Below are 25868 nucleotides of genomic sequence, written 5' to 3'. Positions count from 1 at the left end.
ACATAAATTTTAGGGCTAACTTTCTGGAGTAATGGCAGTGTTCTAAAACTGAATGGTGGTGATAAACAACTTCTGGAAAGGTTTTCCCCAAAATCTTATTAATTTAAAAATAAGGCCCAATATGATACTGAAACTTTGTACTAATATTAGAAAGACTTATGTGTGCCAACTTTTATGTGAAACAGGTATTTGTGCGTGACAATGCCTCTAAAGAACAATTACAGAATTTGATCTGTGTTTTCATGGCTATTTTATCTTACCATTAATAATATAGTATTGCTAGAATTTGTAAAGTGCAAGCATAATAATTATGTCTATGATAAACATTTAATTCTACTTAGTAGACAGGTTTTAAGGTGTCATATTTAATTAATGATTACTTGCACAGATATGAAAACATCTATGCACAGATATGAAAACACCTATCTTAGCTATTGCAGTTTATGCAAATTTCATAGAATTATTCACCACAGAAAACAGTCCATTTAAAATAAAATTCTTAAACTTGCTTTAAATTATGTTTTTTTAATTGTGAGTTATACAACATGATCCTTATTACCATACCATAGAAAGCTACAGCTTGATAAAATTTGACCTAATTTTTACTACAAAATTTATATTCAATCTCTAGATATGTGTCAGTTGAACTACAAAAAATTGTAATCTTTTTCGTCCTTGGAAAAGAAGGTAACCTGCTTTAACCTACATTAAAATTTTTTATTAATTGAAGTATACTGATATCACAAATAGGAACAGGTGGCATCACCTAGAAACCTGTGCTTATGTCAAACTTGCCAGGTACTGAGAGGGAAGTCCCATTTTCAGAGTGAGCTGCTGTTAGGGTATAACACAGACTCCTTCCAGCCACAGGCCCCATGCACATGCTATTTATACTGTTTGCCATGTTCTTCATTCATCCTTCAGATCTCAATTCAGGCATCTCTTCCTGTAGGAATTCTTTCCTCAGCCCCCAAGTCAAATCAGACTCCTTTCTCGTACACTTTCCTAGAGATATTCATTTCCTTCAGATCATATCTTTGCTTTGGTATTGTATAATCATTAAGTGGCATGCTGAATCAACGTCCATCTTTCATGGTCCTACCCTCTAGAGTAGCAGAGCCCATGTCTGGCTTTGCTCTTTATTGACTGTATCTCTTTCTGCAACACATTAAGTATTCATTGAGAAGGAAAGAAGGAAAAGGAAAACACACTAGATTATTTTCCTGGAGCCATCCCTCTTCAGGTCCAGCCAACTTTACTGAAGAGTGAGTAGGGGTGACTGAAGTCACACGTTCAGAGAGCAATCTGATTGTCACCACGTGCCTCGATGCAAACCAATCAAACCTGTTCTCTCCCTGAAATTTACACAGGAGGGCAAATACTTGGAGGGAAATTCTTAGAGGTGAGGCTGTCATCTGGGTGGCCTGAGACCCCGGGGAGGTGGGCTGTCAGCTTTTGTTCCATAGGAACCCTGGAGAGGCCTTTGGACCTATGCTCTTGGAAACATGGTTCTTCAACATTCCTTTGAATCTTGTGAGCTACTCCAAAAATTTTTATTTTTGCTTAAATTAGCCAGAGTTCATTTCTTTTGCCCACAGCCAAAGAACCCAGACTGTTTTATTTTCTAGCCTCTTTTACCCTAATCAGATGTAAAGACTTCTATATTGTAGTACTATGCAAAACCAGGGATTAGTGCTGTAAGTTTCAGAATTGCGGCTAAAGGAATATGCTACATCTAGCCAACACAGCTGCTGAAACTAAATGGTTGCTATCACTTGCTGTTTCAAGTTGACCCAGGCCACCTCCTTTCCAACCACCCCTCCAATGCATCTCTAGCACACCTTCACCGAATCCGCCTTTATTTTCCATGGCGAAGCTGTGAAGTGTGGCTCCTTTTACATCCAAAGAATCGTTCTCAAAATTCAAACAGATTTTTAAGCCTCACATCCCTAAAATATAACTACAGTTCCGTGAACTTCTTCATTTCTCTTGAGCTTACCTTCCAATACCCCATCCTTCCTCCTTCCCTCCTGCCTTTTAGAATGAGAGACTTCTTCCAGCACCCTGCCACCTATTCCCACTTGTCTGTCTCTTCTGGTCCCATCGAATTAGAATTTCTTCTGGATATACACCCATCATCTCTGTAGTCACAGCTAATATTCACTGAACCAGGGACAACCTCAAACTCTTTGCATGAGCTACCTCATTAAATCCTGATAACAGCCCTGTGAGATAGGGAGTACTATGTCAGATCAGGGAAATAAGGTTCAGAGAAGTAAATTAACTCAAGTAAATAACATTTGGCTCAGATAATTTGACTCTTGAGCATGTGCTCTGCAACACTATGTTTTCTCTGCCTCGATATTTTTCAAACTTCTCAGTATTCAGATCTGTACCACCAGCGCATATGCAAGTTTTTCTTGATCCTGCATCTTCCTGTGGTCTTTTCTTCACTTTCCAGTCTTCACTGAACCACTGTAGTCTAGCTCACTCTTCTGATCCCATTAAATCTGCTACAATTACGATCACAAAGGGCAGGTCTGATCTGATCTACCAGGCACACAGTCTCTCAGAATTTTCTATTGAATTCATCCATCCATTCACCAAATGGTTTTGAGCCCCCACTCTGTTCCAGAAACTGTGGAATATGCATTAGGTATACAGCATTAACCAAATAGATAGGGTCCCTTCCATCACATATGTGAGATCACCAGTGACTTCCTACCTGCCAGGTCTCAGGTCCACTTCAGCCACTTCTCAGTTTTTCTCCTACTTGATCTTTGCAGCACTGATCATGCCAACCATTCCCTCCTTGAAATTTTGGGCTGTCTTGGCTTGCATGAAGCTCTTACACCTGCTCTCCCTCTCTTTCTGGGACCATATCTTCTCAATAAATTTGATAAGTTCCTCTTTTTCTATCAAATCCTTCAAAACTAGGGTTCGTCAGAGTTCTATCATGGAGCACCTCAAAGTCAATAAAACTGAAACTCAATTTGTCCCCCTCCAATTCACATCTTTCCATCCTTATTCTTTGTTCTTGTTAATGGCAGCAAATGACACCCAATCTCCCTCTCCCTTTCTGCCTCCACACTGTCATCCAACGGTTGAAAAATCCTGATAGAATCTTTTATCTTTATTCCTTAAAAAACTGAAAATAGACTTACCCTATGATCCAGCAATCCCACTCCTGGGCATATATTTGGAGGAAACTCTAATTCGAAAAGATATGTGCACCCCAATGTTCATAGCAGCACTATTTACAATAGCCAAGACATGGAAGCAACCTAAATGTCTATTGATAGATGAATGGATAAAGGAGATGTGGGGAATATATATATACACACACACATACACACAATGGAATAATACTCAGCCATAAAAAGGAATGAAATAGTGCCATTTGCAGCAACATGGAAGGACTTGGAGATTGTCATACTGAAATAAGCCAAAAAGAGAAAGAAAAATACCATATGATATCACTCATATGTGGAATCTAAAAAAAAAATCTACAAATGAACACATTTACAAAACAGAGATAGACTCAGATATAGAAAACAAACTTATGGTTACCAGGGGGAAAGGGGGTGGGGAGGGATAAATTGGGAGTTCGAGATTTGTAGATACTGACTGCTCTATATAAAACAGATAAACAACAAGGTCCTACTGTAAAGCACAGGGAGCTATATTCAGTACCTTGCAGTGGCCTATAATGAAAAAAATATGAAAAGAAATATATATGTGTATAAATGAATCACTATGCTGTACACCAGAAATTAACACAACATCGTAAATCATTGTAAATACTTCAATTTAAAAATATAAGAAGGTTAAAACAAGAATTTTTCATCTTTAGAAGTTCAATTGGGCATTTTGTATACGGTCTATATCTCTACTCAACTTTTTAAATATATGCGATACAGTTATAGTAACTGTTTTAAAGCCCTCCTCTGCTAATTCTAACATCTGTGTGGGTTTCCAGTCAGTGGCAATTGATAGATTATTCCTTTTATAGTGGACCATGTTTTCCTACTTCTTTGTAGGTCTGGTAATCTCTGATTGGATGCCAGACATTGTAAATTTTACCTTGTTGAGTACTGAATATTTTTGTATTCCTATAAATCTTAAAATTTTTTCTGAGATGCAGTTAAGTAACTTGGAAACTGATTCTTTCAGGTCTAGCTTTTATGATTTGTTAGGCAGGTCCAGAGAAGTATTCAGTCTAGGGATAATTAATTACTCCCCAATACTGAGACAAAACCTTCCTGATTGATCTACCCCATGCCATGAATTATTGGTTTTCCCAGTCTGGCTGGTAGAAATAGGTAATGTTCTCACCCTGCATGAGTGTCAGGCACTGTCCTCTCCAATCCTTTTGAATGGTTCTTTCCCTGGCCTCACACACGTGCTGATCAGTACTCTACTGAATACTGGAGGGGGAATCTCTGCAGACTCCACCTCTCTCTGTTAGCTCTCTCCTTTCTGGTGCTCTGTTCTATGAACTCAGATGTCCTAGTGTCCCTAACTCTTAGCTCTGTCTCCTCAATCAGGGAGACCACTGGGCCTCACCTGGTTTCCTCTCCCTGCACCACAGTCTAGAACCATATATATATGGTTTGTTATTATTGTTTACATGGAGGGCAAATCCAGGCCTGTTACTCCAAATTAACCAGAAGAGGTAGTCTTGGAATGGGATCTTAATGGATTACCTTGTCTCAAATGTTTACAATTCTTTCTTCTCACATTATTTTTTTTCTAAAATATTAATATCTCTTTATTCCCCTGCTTCAAGCTCTCTTAAAGCACTCCCATTATTTATGGAATAAAATTTGAGTTGCTTAGCATGGCATATTTCATGTCTTTGTGATGAGGCCCCTTCCCACCACTCTACCGTCATCCCCAGCCATTCCCCCACATGTACCATTGGCTCTAGCCATATCAAGATATTTATAATCATTCTCTCCACCCCACCAACTAGCACTTACGAACACCTACCTCCCCGTCCTTGTACGCATTATTTCTTCTGCCCAGAATATTCTTTCTTCTCTTTCACTCAGTAAACTTGTCTTTAACCTAGGAGGTTGTTTTAAGCATCTATAAACCTTCCCCAGATCTTCCCACCCCACCAAGTAGAATTGCTCCCCTGCCTTTTTGTGCCACTATGAACTAAATCTTGTATATGTTCCTTTTATAAAATTTATCACATTGCATTATATATTTGATTTTGTGTCTGTTTCCACTAATATAAAGTACATTCCATGCTGGTACAGAATGTGCTTTCTTCATCTTTATATGCCCAGTGTTAAATTCATCCAACAAATAAGTTCTTACTGAACTCTTCACCATGTGCTGGGCACTGTTGTATGTCCTGGAGATACAGCTTTGACCAAGATAGAGTCCTTGCCCTTGTGGAGTTTACGTTGGGTGAAAGAGGCAGTCAGTAAACATATAAGAGTATAGCATATTTACAGATCAGAAGAGAGCCAAGCTGGAAGGCTGTTATAGAGGGAACAAAGATAATAGTAGCTTAGAATAGGGTGATGGAGGAGGAAAGGGAGAGAACAGGATCAACTGGAGATATGCTTCTTAGATTAAGCCAGCAGTATTTGTAGGTGGAATTCTTGGAGGTGGGAAGGAAAAATGAGAAATTAAGAGTGGCTTTTATGTGATAGGTGCTTAATAAATTTGTGTATGAATAAGCTCCTTGGCAATTGAAAGCTAGTTTTAAACAGATTGAATCTATGGATTTGATTCAGAATCTAACTGGCCAATTTTACCAGGAATATTTGCCTTATACTTACTAGTTACCATAGAATAATAACATTGAGCAAAATGGGTGAAGGTGGTCAAAAGGTACAAACTTCCAGTTATAAAATAAGTTAGTCCTGAAAATGTAATGTACAGCATGGTGACTAGGGTTAATAGTACTGTACTGTATATTTGAGAGTTCCTAAGTGAGTGGATTTCACAAGTTCTCACCACAAGAAAAAAAGGTGCTGAGTGGTGATGGATGTTAACTAGACTTATTGTGGAGATCATTTTGCAATACATACATATACAGAATCATTATGTTGTACACTTGAAACTAATAGAATGCTATATGCCAATTTTATGTCAATAATTTAAAAAATGAATAGTAACATTGAGGTTAGACTCCAGAGTTAGACTGAGTTGGCTTTACCCTTACTGTCTGATCTCACTCAGGTTATTGACTTGTCTAAGCCTCAGTTTTATCATCTGTAATATGGAGATATTACTAATATCTACAGTTGAGTTTAAATTTTTTAAAGAATAAGCTAAGATAACACTTTTAAAGTACTTATTACTATACCTAATATATTGTAAATATTAAAAAATGGGAGCTTATTTCAGCATATTACTAGTGAAATAATCAATTGGTTGTTTTGTTGTTCTGTGTTGAAGAAGAATATTGTGATTAAAATTTTTGCTCATATCCAGTGATTCTTTGTAAAAATAAAGTTAGGTAATTCTTGCTCTGATATATTTTTTGTTTTAGGGAAATTCAGGAAGCTTTCAAAAATATATATACAGTCAAATACAAAATTAAATGATCCCAAAAATCTCTCCAAGAAAATGAAAAGTTTACAATGATTTAATACTTTCAAGGGTCTTTCTAATGAGGCCCATTTTCAAATATTTCTAATATCAGGAGAAAAGCTCATCTGGTGAATTTTCTAGCTGAAGCCTTTCCCTAGGAAAGGTGGGTGGACTTGAAAGAAGATGGCTGTGTCCCCAGCAGGGAAGGAGTAAACAAGGTCTGTCACTAATTTCTTTGGAAATTAGGAATAGATGGAAAAGAACACTGGTGAGCAAAATGAGAGAGAAGTAGAGTTTCTGAATGGAAGAGAGAATGAGAAGGAAAGAAAAAAATCAGGGCCTAATGTAGGGCAGCATATTGGAGACACATCATTCCAGAGACTGAAGGAAAATGTCAGTGATGGGTGTTTTCACACATTCTGTAGAAGGGGAGAGAGAGAGAAAGAGAATATACACAAGAATATATACAAGAGGGTAGCATAGGGAGCAGAGCCTGGCAGTCCTCAAGAACAGTCATCTGTGGTAATATTGTGAACATGCTATCACAATAATCCTCTCTGCTAAATACTACTGTTACCTCCATTTTACAGGAAAGAACCTGAGACTCACAGAGGCCAATTAACTTTCCCCAAATCACGCAGGCAGTCAGCAACAAAGCAGGAATTTGAATCTGGTTCTGTTTAATTAGAGCTTGGACTCTCCTCCGTCTCACTGTACTGCTCCCAAGTTCTTGATAAAGGAAGGGAAGCAGCAGATGTAGAAGAATCTGGGACATGGAGGGGGGCAAAACTGCAAAGAAAAGGTACTAGCAATTATCTCATATCTGCAGTTCTTAAATAAAAATTTATTTAGTTTAACTCTCTTTGTGTTTAATTTTTTTTAAAGTCTTGTCAAAAGTGTAATCTTATACCATGGTAACAAAACATGAAAATTCTTAAGTAATTTTAAGTAAGAGGGGTTATTTGCCAAGTAACTTGAAGTACTTGTTCAGATATTCACTCAAATCTTATGAGAATGAGGGTTGCTCAGAATCTCTCTGGAGGCGATGATTCTTATTGTTGCTTGAGAATTAGCTTTTACTTTATTGATGAAGTATTTTTAATGAGTTTAATATAATTAGAAAATGTGTCTCTAAATCCCCAGGAAGAGGGTCATAAACTTCTACAATTTTACATTTTCTATGTTAACCATTTAAAACTAGAATTTTCCAGCTAAAATAAATTTTGTCTATGAACATGTCCATTATTATTTATAGGAAACTGGACCTACACTGCCATCTGCTGTGTTAAGATTAGGTGAAAAATCATCCACAGAAGCTGGACATAAGGAATGCAAACTTACATACGAAAAGCCTGTATCACTTTGCTTTATGGAAAATGAGTGCAAGGGAAAATATATGCTTGCAGTTATATATTCCAAATTGTACTGGAAACATAGGGAGGAATTATACGTGTCTGTGAGTTTTTAATATGACATGAAAAAAATACAAAATAATTTAACAAAACTAATGTAACAAAATATAGGTCCCACCACCCACATTAAAAAATGAGTATTACCAACGCCATTGATTGTCCCCATTTGTCTTCCTGGTCCCATTCTCTACTGCTCCACACTCACTCCAAAGAAATTACTGTCCAATGGCATGTCTATCACTGGGAAAGGTTTTAATAGGCAAGTGTATACATTTAATAGGTAAGTATGTTCCCTACTTACTCTTGTGTGCTTTGCCAACATTTACCAGTGAAGAGGTCTCTGTGCTAGCTCACTTCACCCTGGGGAGTGGAGAGAGCTCTATTCCTTTACCCTTGTTCCCAAGAGGACTTTTTTCCAAATTTAAGACTCAATGCTGCCTAGCTAACTTCTTGGTTGTTACTAAGTCCTGTAACAATTGTGGCGCCTCTCTTTTTTGGTATGTCTAAGATATTATGTAAATTATGAACCACCACTAAAGAGGAGCCTGTAGGATCTGGGTTACAGGGAGGAGAAAGCCATTTCTTTGGATGTTGGTGCTAAAGACATAGCAATATGTCTTTAACTATTGACACATAGCTTAGACACACTTTTGGTAGGCTGTATCTTTCCGAGTCAGGTGGGTGTTTGTGTTTTTATGTTTGCATGCATGCGGAGCACCTTCAGGACAATGATGGGGTGCTGTGAGGAACTGCAATCCAGCAAGAAGAAATAGCTCTGGAGGCAAAGATTTTGTCCGTTTGGCCTATTGCTTTATCCCTTGTGCTAAAACAATTCTTAGGACACAGTAGGCACTCAATAAAATCTGTGGTATGAATGACGTTGTAAAGGTGGGAGATAGGTGTGAATGTGGCTACACTTGAAGTGAGGGCAACTCAGTGTAAGGAGGCTTGGAGTTCGAGGGGCAGTGGTGAAGGGAGGACTTTGAAAGATTGAAATGGAGCTGGTGAACATGTTAAGTCCTTTGAGCTTTATATCAGGGGCAACAGAGTTTTTAAATTATAAGAGATTTTAAGCAGCAGAGTGACTTAAGCAGACTCACATTATAGAAATCATTCTGGCTACAGAATAGAGACTAGTTAGGAGGCTGTTGGAAAATGCTTGGATAGAGATGGGAGTGACCCTAACTTGGTGGAGAAGCAGGCATGGAGAGAGATAAGGATAATTTAGAATCATCCATTTACAAACTGAAAGAAACCTTAGGCAGCTCATCTAATTTTTTAGATGAAGAATCTGAGGTCATAGAGGATTAATTGACTTACTCCTTAATGGTTTTCTTTCACTTCTTCCTTTGTTCGTTCAGTATTTCTTAGAACATTTCTCAGAATTGCCCAATTAAGACCTACATCCCTTCACACCTGAACAATTTACTTAATTTAATTTTGCTTTTGTCTAATGTATTGGTCCATTGGTTTGTATCACCTGCTCCTGGTGTCAGAGAAGACCGCTCATTAATTTGCTCTGTAGAGCAGCGCTCACAAACAGATCACCAACACTGCTCCACATCATGCTACATAAGGAGGAAAAATGTGTATTTCACAAATGGAGGATGCAGGAAGTCCTTCCCAGTTACATATTTCTGGAAAAGTCTTTGGACAGTTTCAAGCAAAGCTGCAGAAATCAGCAAACTACAGGCTCAGGATAGACTTTCCAAGTCAGGTTTTTAATTTTTTTGTGTGTAATATGAAAGTGAGATAGCCGAAACACTTCCAGAATGAAAACCATAGAAGTCAATAGCAGGGCCCTTAGTCATTGGCTGCAAAAGGGCTCTAGATAGTCCTGATAGCGACAGGCCTCACAGTTGTACAGTTCTGAAGCCGCCGGTCCTCACCATTAATCAAAATGGCCAAAACTGCAGATGCTTGATACACATGATATAGTAATATTCTAAAATAAATTCAGCTTGAATGATATACTGCCACACCCTCTCAGTTAGAAATATTTAAGTCTGTCTGATGAAGTGGTAGGGTGGACCTGACTGAATTTAATTTAACAGAGCCTCTGGCGAGGACCTAAGGGGAAGAAAGATCTCAATAGTGGGGCCTTTCCTTGCAAACTTCATAAAAACTAAGTGGATGTGTTCTGAATCATTAGTCACCAGGGAAATGCAGATTGAGAACACAATGAGATACCATTTCACATCCACTAGAATGGCTAAAATTAAAAGCTGACATTACCAAATGTGAAACTACTGGAGCCCTCATCCTCTTACATCGGGAGTGCGAAATGGTACAATCTCACTGGAAAACAGTATGATAATTTCTAAAAACAAATTTAAACATCTGCCCTGTGATTCAGCAATTCCTCCCCTAAGTATTTGCCCATGAGAAATGAAAACATGTGTCCACAAAGGGACTTGTGCAAGAATGTTTAGAGCTGCTTTTTTCTTCATAATAACCTCAAATTAGAAATAATCCTAATATTCAACAGATTGTTGTATATTCATACAATGGAACACTACCCAGCAACAACAACAAGAACAAAATGAACTCTTCTAATTGCACAACAGATGCCCTCACAAATAATACGCTAGGTGAAAGAGGCCGGACTCAAAAGCCTACACCTTACATAATTCCATTTATGTGACTTTTTAGGACAGGCTAAAGTAATCTATAGTGATGGAAATCAGAATAGTGATTGCCTATAGAAATGGGTGGGAGTTGATAAAAGGGGGCACAAGAGAACTTTCTGGGGTCATGGAAATGTTCTGTATCTTGATTTAAGTGGTGATTAAGTGGGTATATACATTTACCAAAATTCTTTCAATTGCACATTTAAGATCTGTATATTTTACTGTATGTAATTTTTTTGGAAAAAAAGTCATTTTTTATTGAGACTATAAATTGGTTATACAAATAGCATATTATAAAGAGAGTACTGTTAAACAAATGAATTCTAAACTGGGCAGCAGTATGTAAAAACACCTGAAATACATAATCTTTTCAAGTAGAAGTTGCTATGTCCAAACCTGTAAATCAATTGGTATTCAGTGTCTGTCAGATCGTGGACCAAGCCTCAGAGCTACCATGTGGTTCTTTGTTAAAAGACTATTGTATTGATATGAAATAGTATTAATGAAAACCAATATTATTAACCATATTCCTTATGCAGTATATAATATCCCTGTGGCTTATTTATTTTGTAACTGGAGTTTTGTACTTCTTAATCCTCTTCACCTATATAGAATACATTTCTAGAACAAGTGGAGAAAATGAAGTAGGGTTGGAAAACTCAGTATTATCATAAAATTGCTAATTTTCTTAAGTGTAATAATGGTGCTATGGTTACATATGAGAATCTCTTATCTTTAGGAGATACATGTTTTGATGTTTAAGGGCAAAGTATTATAATGTCCGTAACTTACTTGCAAATAGTGATGCAAAAACAGCTGGGTGTGTGAGTGTGAGTGTATCCATGTGAGTGTATGGGTGTATCTACCTATGTGTAGATACAAAGCAAATGTAGCAAAACATCAACAATTTTCAAATTGAGGCGGAGGGTGTATAGGTGTTCACTGAACTATTCTTATTTTTATTTATTTAAAATTTTTCATAATAAAATTTACAAACAAATTTTTAAAAGTCACACCCCTCTATCTCCCAGAAACACTCCTGCTAATATGTTGGTTTAAACCCTTTTCGCCTTTTTTTCTCTGCACAGGTGGCTTTTTCAAACAAACAAAAAAACCCACAGGAGCAAATATACATTGGTACCTGTTCATTTATTCAATCAAATAAATTAACAAATATTTATTTAAGTATATTTTCTACAAGGTAGGTACATGAATATTAAACGATATCTGAGTTTTCACTGTACTACCATAAGAATTCAATGTGCCTCATTTATTACAACTATAGTTTGTAAAAATCATCTAAGAGCAGATAGATGAAAAATTCGTGAACTTTTAGTAACTACATTATAATCTAGAGGCATCCTCATCGTGAAATATCATTGTCAAATTTAATGCAGTTATTGTTGGCATTTTAAATTTTTGCTGTTCATTCATTTAACAAATATTTACTGTCTACATTATTCAGTGCCGGTGCTGTGGCCATAAAAGTGCCAAAAACCAATTCCCTGCGCCTCTCAAACGCACTCTGATACAGGATCGTAAATGTATTAGTAACTTAATTGAAAGGGCAGGGACTGAGGAATCCAGAAAAGGGGTTCCTAATTTACCCACTAGTGAATTTCGGAGGAGCTTCATGGAGGAAGTGAGGTTTAAATTGAGATTTGAAGGATGAATAGGAGTTAGACTCACGTAACTCTAAATTGGAACATGGGCTCTGGGGTTAAATGGCTTTATTGTGACCGTAGGCAAGTTACATAACCTCCTTGTGCCTCAAGGATAATGTTGTAAAGTTAAATAGACATAAGACGATTAGATCCATGCCTGGCACTTAAGAGCTAAATTTACTGAGCACTTGGGATCGTTTAAAAAGAGTTACAATGTACTAGGCTTCATGCCGGGGTCACGGCTAGAAAAAGACATACTCTGCACCCGTCCTAGGAATCTCCCCCAGTACCACCTCCCTAACTTATTTTATACTAAAATAACCCTCTCTTCCAAATGTAAAATACAGAAAATGTTAACTTCCTTAAAACGTTTATGCTTTTTGTTTTTCCCTACTTTTGCCACCTCCATCTGAGCTGAGACACTTCTCTGAGAGCTCCCTGGGAGCCCTGAGGAACTCATACTCTTACCAATCAACAATCAGGACTGCAAACCCCGGGTGAGTCCAATGAAACCTGTCGCCCCTGAAGCCCCGCCCCCCGACGCACGCGCCAGCACGCCCAACCCTGATTGGCCCGCTCTCCCAGCTCGCCGGCATCACTGTATCCAATCGGCGTAGGGTTTGTTGAGCGGCTGAGGCAACCGCCGTACACAGGGGGCTTCAGCGTTCTGTGGAGTACGCGGCACGTCGGGCCATGAACTTGGGGTAAGCTGGGGCGGGAAAAGTGGTCGTACGCGGGGAGGGGTGAGGTTGGGTTGGCTCTTGGAGTCCTTCGCGGAGACCCTTCGAGGCCTACGGCTCCCCAGGGCGGCAGTGCCCGGCTTCCTGAGGTAAAGGGAGCCAGGGGATGGGGTCGGCTTTTGCGGCTCCTTCAACCTTCACGTTTCCACTTCGTAACTCAGTAAAACTGTCCTCGTCTCCCTCCCGCCTCCCTCATTTACCTCAGGATGGAGAGAAAGGAGAGGCTTGAGAGGAGACAAATGGTAAGGGCTGGTGGAGAGAGAAAGCTTGGCGGCTTCCTGGGGAGAAATCCTGGCTCAGGCCCGGGTGCTTTACGACTCCGTCTGTGGAGTCTTTGCAGAAAATCGGAGCGCCCGTGGGAGTTGAGCGCCCGCGGTGCGAGGAGCCGACGCTTCTCGAGGAATCACGTATCACCTGTGCCTGGCATCTCCTAGGTCCTCCTTAAGTAGTGTTTGAGTAAATAGAAATGACGACCGTTGCGTCGTTTTCATCACTGGGAAGTTTGATATTTTAAGAAGATAAAAGTCACCAAACTTAGGCTAGTGCACATCGTTTAGTAAGTGATTTTTTGTTCTAGAATCTAGGGTTATAAAAATAAGTCTGCCCCTGAAGGCGTTTGCAGGGCAGTAGTGCTGAATAGACGCGTTTTACAGTTTCATTCGAGGTCTTTTTTGAAGTTTCACAAACGTAAAATGAACTGTTCATAACCTTGGAACCGGGAAACCCTTAAAACCCATTCTTTCCAGTGTTTTACTTGATCAGTAAGTTGAGGTTATTTGATTTCCCCTACCTTGGCATCACCGCAGATTTCGAATTTCTTTACATTGGCACCCTGGGTTTAATTTTGTCTCTTGGACATAACTTTTGTCCCCGTTGTTTATTGACATTCATATTTTTTTCTCTAAAGTAAAACAGTGAATAAACCGTGTGTACTGTGTCTGTTATTAGTGAAATTTTTATTAGGCTTTTAACAGCTATTCAGCTCTTGTTGGTAGTGTTTCATTACTTTTTGCTCTTGCATTTGGCATTCACAAATATAGTGGCCAGAGTTTATTATAGGTGTATTGCCGTGGTGGTAATAAAAGTGTCACTAAATGTGATTATGTTAGTCGAAATATTCAAAATAGAGTGGAACTCTGTGCTCAAGCAGTTAATAACCCTGGTGGCAATGTTATAGCTCATTTTCAAATAATGCTCTAACTGGCCATAGAATGTTAGTCATGAGACCACTGTGAAACTAATAAATGATAGCTAGATAGGTTTTGGTCCTTTAACTTAGGTGAGGAGTTTTGTAACAGCATAATTTTTTGCAGTCTAGAGTTAGGAAAATTAAATGTTATGATAACCAGATTAATTTATTGCTTGTCAGTAACAAAAATAAGTTTCAGGTTAAAGATAGCAAGATCCTTGTATTGTTGGAAAGTTTCAGGAATTTTCTCCCTATGCTTTTAAATTTGAATTTGGATTGAAAACTGTTTTTAATTAAAAGAATGATTTCAACTATACCTCAAAAAAAAACCTATAGAAAATTTTTTAAAAATGGTTTAATATTTACAAGATTCCTGTATAAATTCAAAAGAGCAGATTTACTTCCCAGGTTCAAGTGAGCATTTCTGGCTATTTAAAATGTTGCTGTTTCTTTAAAATGACAGACAACTTTCTTTTATTTTGCAGAGATGGTTTAAAGCTTGAAACTGAATTATTGGATGGAAAAACCAAGCTAATATTGTCTCCATATGGTATGCTGTTACTGGAAATCTAAAATATTAACTTTTAAATTCCTTCATGCAATTTATACTTAACAGACTTTTTTGCTTGTAATGGAATATTTAAATGATACTTTGAAAAAAGCTGGTTTCCCTAACTTCCTCAAATATATTTTTAGCCAAGTCAAGTCAGATTACATCATTGCTTACCACTGTCAGTATTTATTTGTATAATTTAATGTTACAGTATATTTCACCTGTATTATCTCTTCATTATATTTGTATATTGCAAATATCCTCATTGCCTAATGAATAATCTGGGTGAAACTTGTGTAATTGTGTTCTGTGCAGGTGAAGAAGGTATAGTTTGAGAAAATTAAATTTATAGTGAGACTACAGTTTTAAAGTCATTTTTAGTATTTTAAAATACAGAGTATGGTTTGGTAGTCTTCTCACATTATTTTTTCTCTGATCTGTTTATATTTTTTCCTAGGAAAATAAACAAAAATGAAATAGAAATATTTGTAACACTGTAAAAGAATACTCACACAGGACTTAAGGTTAATGCTTTGGGGGTTAATACTTTAACTTAATATCTTCTTAAAACAATGCAAATTAAAATTTTCTTTTGTGACTGCCTTCGTATGCTTTTCATTGATAGTTTAGTAATTTTTTTTTTCTTTTGTAGAACATAAATCAAAAATTTCTGTAAAGGTAAGCCAAATGATTTTCACCTGACCTGTTCTCAAATGTAAAATGCAGTTTTCTTTATAGTTGTTTGAAAATAATACCTGTTAAACTATTTTAAGGGATTTGGAATGATAGTGAAAAGTTATTATTCCCTTGCTTTCAGTCTGGTCTTTTCACAGAAGTGGAATAATAATTTTTCAGTTTAAAAATGTCTTACAGAACCCTTATCTCTAGATCAGCTTTCTGCAATGATGGAAATGTCCTAAACTCAGTGCTGTCCAATATGATAGCCAGCCACTAACCATGTTTGGTTATTGGGTACTTAAAATGTGGCCAGTGTGACTGAGGAAGAATTTTTAATTCATTTAATTTTTAGTTAAAATTTAATAACTACTGTACTGGACAGTGCTGCTCCCAAGATCTTTAAAAATAGATATTCAGACTTTAAGAATTTTTTCATGCTCAAATTCCATTTTCCCATACCAAAAGGGTGTATTTGATTGACAAAATCTTACATTTAGCTTCCTACTTTAAGAGATTACACTTGAGGTAAATATAATTTTCCTTTTAACTTACTTTTCTTTATCAGGAGCCCATAGTGCTTTTTTCCTACAAAATACATTAAACCACTTTAAAATTTTGATATTACTTTTCTTGTTTTCCATTTCTTTTTCCACGTTTAGATTAACAGCAGCAGAAATTTCTATTCTCCTTTTCCATAACTAACTAGCCCCTTTTATTTTGCAGCACCTGAAAGCCTTTTCATATCTGTAAATAGAGCCCAGTTTGGATGATTGGTACTTTTTACGTCTGAGCCCTTCATAGCTTTGCTATTTCTTCCCGGTTTAATCAAGGTGAAGAAGTTGCTTGAGTCCCCAACATATCAATCACTTGGTAAATGGGTGATCATGATCAGAATAATTCCATAAGCTATCTATAAAAATTATTACATGCATGTGTACACACACACACACACACACACACAGTTTATACATACCTTGTGTATTCCCTTAATGACTGAATACAGATTGTACATTTTTTCCTGGACCTGCCCTATTAAAATACTGCAACTAACTGTTTTTATTTGAGTCACATTAACAGATACAGTGCATCTTTTCAAGCTCCTAGATAGAAAACTACATGTAATAGTTGATTTTTATTTTCCCCTTGCCTCTATTCTCTCTCATATGTTCCTTTTTTGATTGTTTCCTTAATGGGTTTGCTGTAGTTAGTACATTTGTGATGACATTTCATTATCTTTTTACCCAATTTAGAATATCTGGAGAGCTTCTTTTATGCCTGTAATAAAGTTACTAGTCTTGGACTTTTGGTAGCATCATTACTAAATTCTGTCACTGGTCCACGGATCTTTTATTTTAGGATTTTTTCCGGAGTGACTAATATGTCTCAGCTGATGCTGATCCTAAATTACTTACTGTCTTAAAGCAAATTGGGTTTATTCCTCTTGCTTTTGGGACTCCACAATACTGATACATGGTAACTATGTGAGGTGGGGAATATGTTAATTAGCTTGATTGTGGTGATTATTTCACAGTATATACATTTATCAAATAATCAAATTGTATACTTTAAATATATACAATTTTTAATGGTCAATTAAACCTCATTAAAGCTGGAAGAAATACTGATGCAACCTAAGTCTCTCTTCTATATTGATTTTATTACAAGGAGCTTCTCTTCCTTTATAAAGGTTACTGAGATCCTCAGTAGAAAAAAGTAGAACTGTCTTCCTTTCTGTTTTAATCAATTTTACAGTTTCCCAAATCTCAGAATTCTTGAGCTATATATTGAATTCTCTTTTCTGTAAGTTACTCATGAGTTCTCTCATAGTGCTTGTCTTCTCTCCTACTGGGGTAAGCTACTAAGTGACTATAACACTTAACATACAGTTCTGTTTTTCCTCTTCCTCACAGGCTGGATTCCTGTCAGCTTCATAGTGTGCTTTTTAAACACAGCTGAGCTCTATCTCTTCATCATCAAATTTAACACATGTGTGGTCAGAGTACTTTCTTAATTCTGTCATAATCTCCTGCATTTTTCTTTAGTCTGTGGTAATGAATATGAAGTAAAGATGACTACCAGTCTAATTTCTTAAGTTTGTGTAGGAAGAGAAATGGGAGAAATATTAATGATTCATTGTCAGGAGTAATTTATAAATTACAAACTCATGCTTAAAATTGTCTCACAATTAGTTGAAATGTAAAACATTAAAAAATTTTTTTCACAGGTATTTCTACATGTGAGAATTAGAATAGTGATACACTAAAGGATGTATACAATACTAGTGCTAGGTAGCACATTGTATATTTTAAAATGTTAACCTTCTCTGATTCTAGTGTTGGGATCCTGGCCCCATGTAAATCGTAAAGTTGACCAATGTTAAGTAAATGCATTGGGCACTGCCTTTATATATATTTATTATGTCATGAAAAATACTAGTAGAAATAAAACTAGATAAAAGAACAACATGCTACATAAAAATTTATATTACACAAAGACCCTATTTGATCTGTTAAAATTCATCTAATTCAGTAAACGGTTGGGAAATGACTTGGGCTAGATTGCTTTTTCTTACTAAGTAACCTGAACTTAATTGAATGTTTATTTGGTAGTTCACAATTTTTTGCTGCCTCCATTATTGTTCTCTGACATTAAACTATAAAAATTGTTCAGAACTGAGCTGAATATATATTGATGTCATGCCAGTCATTGCTCCCTACCTTCATTAAATATTTTTAGACTGTTTTTTCTGTATATTATTTCTGATATAAGCAGAATGTGGCAAAATAATTGTTTAAATTAGAGCTTCAATTAATAAGTTTCTGTTTAACAAGTGTTTACTGCAGTATGTGTGTATAGCTCCATTTTTGGTGCTATTTGTTCTGTGACTGAGAAAAAACGAATAAAACCTAGTCCTTATTTCCTAGAAGCAGGGATGTCAGTCAGGTAAATAACTGAATAATATAAGTTGAATAAAATGTGTGCCATAGTAGGGTTATAAAAAGAAAACTTTGGAAAGAGCAGCTCTTTGTGGTTTGAGGAGACCAGAGAATGCTTCATAAATGAGGTGACCCTTTAATTAGAATGTAAAAGATGAGGGAGATATTTATAGTGAAAGAAGTAGGGAAGTATATTCTAAACTCAGAAAATAGTGGGCCAAATACGAAGGTACAAAGCATAATTTGCATTTGGGAGATAGTGTGTACTTCAAGGGGAAGTGTAGAACATAAAACTTAGGGTATTGGTTACAGTCATGAAGGGTTTTAATGTATACTCAGAGGTTTGAACTTATTTGATTTGCATGTATGGAGTATTAAAGAATTTTTGAAAAGTAGACTAGATATGATTTGGTTGTAGAAAAGGGCTTCAGGCTGTTCTGTGAAGGACAGATTGTTATAACAAGGGTGCCAGAGTCTTATGAAACCCTGAAGTATGGTGGTAGCAGAATGAAAAGAAGGGAATATAAATGAGAGACTTTTGAGATATGTTAAGGGAATGCACTGAACTTAATGGTTTAAGTGAGAAACTGATTAGAGAAATGAAGTATTCAACTGGTAATCATCCCAAAAAAAGGTGAGTCAAAGAAGGATGAGATTAATAGGAGTTGGAGACTAGGTGGTAGGGCTCAGCTGTGTAAGCTATGTGCTGTCTGCTGGTAATTTGCTTAATCCAGACAGTGGTTTTCAAAAACTGGAATGAATTGTTAGTGTTTAAAAACTGGAAGTTTTAAGGTAAAATACGGCATTCTTGGTTCTGTTGAAATACTGGGTGACCTAGCAGGTAGACTCAGATTCCTATTTGGCAATGTAGGCTGCTTCTGAGTGGTGGCTGCCTCCTTTAGACAGAAAAATCCTCTTCAGTTCATCCTAGTTCCCATTCAGCCTCGTTTACAGTAAGTATTTAAATTTGCCGCCTCTCATTTAGAGAATTCTATCAAGATAGCCGTAGAGATAGGAGAGTAAAAAGGCATTTTAGATTGTAGTATTGGCATTATCAAAAACCTGAAGTCTATAATAAAAGGGAATAGGTGTGGTGAAGAGAATAATAAAGAGATCTTGTAGCTGATAGTAGAGGTACATTTTGAAAAGTAGGATAAAATAGGATTGGCTAATTGGTCAAACTGTGGTTATATATTACATAGTTTATTGAAAGATGTAAGCCAGATGAAAGCCATGTGCCATTTACCCCATTCTTTCACAGCAGGAATCTTGTCTAATTCATTTTATACTGCCAGCATTTTTCCATAGTGGTAATCACCTAAAAAGCAACACTTAATATTGACTGAATGTTGAATTATTTTAAATTAGCTGGGTTTTCAGAAATGTGTAGTGGATTAAATAGAAGATAGACTTGAGATAGGCAAGCTATAATCTAGTAGTGTGGTAATGAATACCTGAATTTAGGCATATTATATAAATGGGGCAAAAAATGTAAAATGACTATAACTCAATAAAACAATGTTTAAAAAACGTTTGGGCAAAAAAGATACTTGCTGGTAAGCTCAAGAATACCATGAAGGAAGATAAAGAGTCAAAGATTACTCCATGATTATCAGTCTGAAAGATTAGAGCAACAGTGCCACAGAAATGGGTTATTTTGGAAAGGGGAGCTAATTTTGGGGAGAAAGATAAAGAATTCAGCCTTTAAAATGGTACAGTTGAGGATAGTCATCCAACAAAAATTTACTGAAACCTACTCAGTTCCACTCACTATTTAGGTACTGGGGACAGTAGTGGGCAAAGCAGACAAAAATCTCTGCCGTGTGGCGTTTACATTAGAAAAAGTTTGAGATTTGCAAATGTTAGCCACTATATATAAAAACAAATGTTTTCTTCTGTATAGCACAGGGAACTATATTCAATATCGTGTAATAACCTTTAATGAAAAAGAGTATGAAAACGAATGTATGTATGTATGTGCATGACTGGGACATTGTGCTGTAGACCAGAAATTGACACATTGTAACTATACTTCAATTAAAAGAAGAAAAAGGTGAAATGGGCAGAATATAAGCAAAATAAATACAGAATATTATAAGACAAAAATGCTATAGAGAAGAATAAAGGAGAGAAAGGGAAGAGGCATGGTCACTTCAGAGGCACAGTAGTCTTGGAAAATGGGGTTGCTAGGGAGGTGGGAGCGAGGTTTGAGCAGGACATGTGCAATTTTAAACAGGGTGTTCAGGGAAGACCTTACTGAGCTAGTGATAGTGGAGCAAACATTTGAAGGTGAGTGAGTGAGCTATGTAGAGTCTGAAGGAATAATGTCCTGGTCAGAGAAATTGACTAAGGCCTGTGACTGGAGGTTCTTGTTGAAATTGGGATTGTTGGTTATGGGTAGTTACAAGATCAGTGTAAATATCACTATGGGAATGAGTAACTCTGGTTACCACGTGAAGGACAAGAGTGTAGGAGCAGAGTTTAAAAAGGAAGTGAGGCCAGGATATTGAAAGAACGATCTATGGATCTACGTGTATGAAAGCACAAAGAATTAAGACAGAATTAAGACAGGTTAGAGGGTAAACCACAAGCTAAGTTATTCAAGGACTAAGGGCTGGTAACATGTCTATAAATGCCTAAAAAGAGAAGAGGTAGTGATAAGGGTATATAGCTCAGCACTAGAGTGCACACTTAGCATGCACAAAGTCCTGGGTTTAATTTCCAGTACCTCCATTAAAAAAAAAAATGAAGTAGTATGGGTGACATAAGATTCAAAGATGCAGTAGAATGGACTGACAACTAGAATAAAAGTTCTGTAATCTTCGTTATCCTGAAATAAGATAATTTCTAGTTGTTAATGAAGCTTTCAAATCAAGATTTACAAAGGTTAAGTGTTAGTTTCTTATGGGTATGTTAACTGACTAGGAAAATGGAAAAAAAGTTTGGAGGCCTGACTTACCACAGATTATATAAAGATAATTGTTGATTTTTCATGGGCTATTATAAAGAATAAATTTCTGGTGTTTTAACAGATGGGAAATAAGACCAAGATTGCAAAATGTCCTTTAAGAACTAAACAAACTGGATACATTCTAAAATCAACACAAAATACTTGTGTCAGGAATGAAAAACTTTTGCAAAGGAAGAGAATTGGTTCAGAAACTTCACTGGCAAAAGGTGAAAAAAATAGTATCACTTTTTCACCCACTAAGGATTTATGCAAGCAGTATGCAGATAAAGACTGTCTTCATATCCAAAAAGAGATTTCATCTGCAACCCCTGATATACAGAAAAATAGAAGCCCTGTGGATGCATCTGTCGTAGCTAAACAGCAGCCTTGCAAAAAGCACATCACAGCTTCAGGTATGAAGAGCAGTTTCGTTTGTCTAACACAAGACCAACTACAACAGCTTTTGATGACTATAAACCAAGGAAATAAATCTGTGTCCCTGACTGAGAATGGAAAGAAGGAAGAAACAAGTAAGATTTTTCCAAAGTTTTTTTTATTAGTTTTATCAATATTGTATGTGTTTTAGAGTCTGAGGTTCATTGGATTTTACATAACTGTGCCTCTTAAATTCTAATTTAATATATAACAATCTTTTAAAATAAGTGTTCTTTTAGAGAACATTCTCTCTTATGCAGTTACTTTTAGTTATAATATGCCATGTTTTAAGATTAATGCTCAGTATTATTCTTCTCATGTACCATAGCCTTAGGAAACCCAGTTTCTGTGGACTCTAGATGTTAGTACAGAAAGCTGTTGTGATAATTTTAGAATGTAGGAGGCTTTACTTACTTTAAAAATAATTATGTGAAATGTTCTTTAAAAAAAAATACTTCTAGTGAAAAATGAGGGAGCCTTACAGTGAAGATTTTATGTGAATTGCTGAAAAGGATCATTTTCCTGGCCCTCGCTTTTGCTCTTCCTGACCCTCAATCCTTGCTAAGAATTGGCAACACTATCTTTAACCAATGTAAAACATTGACTTGAAAGTTGTGGAGTGTTATGTGCCTCTGTTTTACTAGTCAGGGCATTGTCTTACGTTTTTTAAAGACTTCTAGTTTCAGCTTTGACCTAAGGAATTGCAAATATAAGTAGAAATACCATTAAAATTTTGTTAGACAATAGTGAAATAAATAAAATTAACAGTCACTAAGAATAGGCCCCATAGCTGGTTTTGGGACCAGGTAGTTCCTTAACACTCCCAAGGTGGTCAAAATGGAGTCATTTATCTCCTCTTGCTCTAGATTATTCTTTGTAAAGAGAGGGAGCTGCTTTTGTCTTTAAGGCTAGAGGTCTAGCTCAGAAGACAAAAACTAAAAACTTAATAGGCATAATGCGGTATGATATCAACAAAGTTAAAAGCAGAATTTGCCTAATTATATAATGACCTGCATATTAGATATGCTTTCTCTCCATTGGGAGAAGTATCACATTAAAGAGGAATTTTTGAGCCAAGCATATAAACCCTGTATAAAACATTTAGAATAGATGCATTTGGGACATAGAGATAGTGGTCAATGGTAAAGTTCTTCACTGATTTCCCAACTAAATTAGAAAAAGACAAGGTAATGAGTTTTTCATAAAGCTCTTTGCATTTATTCTCCTTTAAGTTGTAATCTGTGTTATATTTGTAAAAGTATTGTTGGCAAAAGTAAATGGAGGTTTATTTGTTGTTGCTTATTTTCTTATTTGATACAAGAAATTGTATAACTATGCCCATACCTGCGGGGCCATTTAACCTCTGAGACTCAGTTTCCTTTTTTGACAAAAAGGGAATCATAACACCCACTGCAGAGACTGCTGTGAGAGGTAATTAATTAGGTAACGTATAAACCTTTAATGTAAAGTTTTTTAAAACTATAGCAGCATATAAAGATAAGATATTATTATAGTACATGTAATTTTAATATTAATTATAAACATGCATTTTACCTTCTAGGTCAGTACAGTCTAAATTTAAACAATATTCTTGATCAGCCAAAGGATGAGAACATTATGGGACTACTCCAAAAAACTGAGGCTGTTTCATCTGTTCAGGATGAAAAAAAATCTGTTTTAAATAAAAATCAGGTGACGTCTAATCAGTATGAGCAGAAAATTGCCACGTATGTAGCTCATAACTGTTATTGTGGGGTCATCTTGGGAATATCGTTTTGCTTTTCCTTGACTTGCTTGTGAAATATTTACTAGGAAGACTGAGAGCTATTTAAAAGTTTATTACTTAATTTTTACAGAGTAAGTTGTATGAAAATGTATAATAAGGTTTTTGTTATTTTTTTGTTTTGTCTTAGAGAGAATGTATTGAAACCAACAGACATATTTAGTACCCTGGGAGAAAGAGAACGTGATAGAAGTTTGTTGGAAGCAAAAAAAGCCCAGTGGAGGAAAGAGCTTGGTGGGTTATTATTGTACTTTTTAATTATAGTTTTGTTGGCTTAAGGAATGTATATTGAAGATGAAGTATATCTTCAGTATGATATTTTCAAAAGTCTTATAACATTGAATATTTAGAGTGGTTGTCTACAAATACATAAGAAACTGTGTGGTTTCACATTCCCTTAGGTTATATCTTTTGGTTTGGTGCTCTGTGGTATGCACTAAAAGCCACCAGTGAACATTAATGTCATCAGTAACATTCTGGAGCTCAAACAAAGATTCTTAAACATTTATTTCATGAGAGTCCATTTTCATATTTTTTCATTACAGAAATTCTGTGGGTTTAAGGGGGATATAGCTCAAGTGATAGAGCACTTGCTTAGCATGCATGAGGTCCTGGGTTCAATCCCCAGTGCCTCCTCTAAAAATAAATAAAATAAATAAACCTAATTACCTCCCCCCACAAAAGAAAAAAGAAAGAAATTCTACGGGTTTAAAGATGGTTTTATTTAAAAATTATTTTAAAAATAAAACATTTTAATCAAGAATCATCAATATGATATCAATCAGTATATCCCATACAAAAACAAAGCATTTCTTTTTGTCAGTCTCTGGACATTATAACAGAAAAATTTGTAATTTCTGTGAGGGTCTTAATATGACTAAGATCATAAGTAAGAAACTTCTGTTACTTTTTGGACTAGACTTAGGGTCCAGGTATAAGAGTTTGGAAAATAACATGAAGTAATAGTTGTACTAGTTGTACTTCCTAGGAATAGTTGTACTAAAAGCATGAAGATGGGCTTCACTCTCTACTCAGCTGGGAAGTCCTGCAAGGCAATCATAACCCTGCTGGACAAGCAGAAGAAATAGGGAATGAATTGATGCTGAAAGTCAAGTTAACAGAGTTAACAGAAGAATGAAGAAATTAAACATATGGTAGAATAAGAAGGTTTGGAGATCTGATGTGTGTTTCTATCATAATTTCAGCTTTAAATATTTTCTTTCAATACGAATTTAGACACAAAATTTTATGTATTTTACTTTTCAGCAGTTATAAATGATAATGACTGACATTTATTATTTATTTATTTAGTGTGAGGCCCTATACTGAAACATAGGCACTATTATTACTTTCATTTTACAGAAGAAATGAGGTTTAGAGAGGTGAACATCAGTTTGCCCACAGTCACCCAGCTGGGAAGTATTTGAACTTGAATTTAACCCCAGAATTCTTTGACTCTAGAGTTCTAGCTTTTAAGTTTCTTAGTAATGACGGAATGAACATTACAGGAGAGTAGAACCTCACAATAATTAGCATAATATAAAATATGTTGTTCCTGAAAAGTTGTTCCTTATTGATAATTACAATAAAACAAACATATTTACATTCATTTATGCCATACTTAAATTTGATTCTGATTAAATGTTTTCTTTTATTCCATACCCCTTGAAATTCTTCTCTGAGTTAATCTCCTTCCTAAAAACAATCTTGATTAGATCTGTGTTGGAATCTGCCCTCTTTAAGTTCTTGATTTGTTTACGTGATTTTTTTTTACAGTTTTTGTACATTTTTTTAAAAAGGACATTATTTACAGATGAACAGGTTGCTTTAAAGAAGAAAGAAAAAGAAGCTTCTGAAAAATGGAATCATTGGAAAAAATTTGAAAGTGATAAAATAGGATGGGAAAAACTTCAAATTCTTGATCAATCTAAGGTAAGAATGTCAAAAACAAGCATTTATGGAATATAAGATATCTTAATTATTTTTTAATGCTAAGGTGTGTTTATATCATAAAACTTATTTTTAAAGCTTGTTCATTTTTTTAAAAAACTCACTTTTCATATGTTACTTTAAAGCAACTTTATTTTGAATTTAATTATGACTTTGACTACTCTCTGTTTGCATTCTGTAAATAGTCTTACCATGTTAGTAGGTGAGCATAGAAGCCCCAGGCACCTCCTCTAGGCTCCTGTAAAAGAGCTCAGCAAGTTTTTAGAGGTGCACAAAACTCTGTACCACTGACCATGTAGTATGCACTACAAGATTATCTCATATATACATATATATATATAGCATATGTCCTTCAGGTAGTACTTTGGTGACTTAAATTTTGTCTGTGTTCAA

The 25868-nt window shown here is 35.9% G+C and overlaps 1 protein-coding gene across 2 annotated transcripts in view; it reads left to right on the top strand.

Moving 5' to 3' along the window:
• Positions 1-12878: 12878 nt before the first annotated feature.
• CCDC66 (coiled-coil domain containing 66) overlaps positions 12879-25868 on the top strand; it is a 101901-nt gene continuing 88911 nt past the window's right edge. For both annotated transcript variants that reach the window (XM_032458249.1, XM_006184839.3), the window contains exons 1-7: positions 12879-12965; positions 14676-14740; positions 15396-15421; positions 21390-21837; positions 23304-23469; positions 23656-23759; positions 25339-25457. In XM_032458249.1, coding sequence (XP_032314140.1) covers positions 12955-12965; positions 14676-14740; positions 15396-15421; positions 21390-21837; positions 23304-23469; positions 23656-23759; positions 25339-25457 — 939 coding nt within the window. In that variant the 5' untranslated portion in view covers positions 12879-12954. The remainder of the gene's footprint in view (positions 12966-14675; positions 14741-15395; positions 15422-21389; positions 21838-23303; positions 23470-23655; positions 23760-25338; positions 25458-25868) is intronic.

Source organism: Camelus ferus, chromosome 17, assembly GCF_009834535.1.
Source record: "Camelus ferus isolate YT-003-E chromosome 17, BCGSAC_Cfer_1.0, whole genome shotgun sequence".
Lineage (NCBI taxonomy): Eukaryota > Metazoa > Chordata > Mammalia > Artiodactyla > Camelidae > Camelus > Camelus ferus.
The sequence above is the reverse complement of the archived record's forward strand: the minus strand, read 5'-3'. Positions and strand labels throughout refer to the sequence as shown.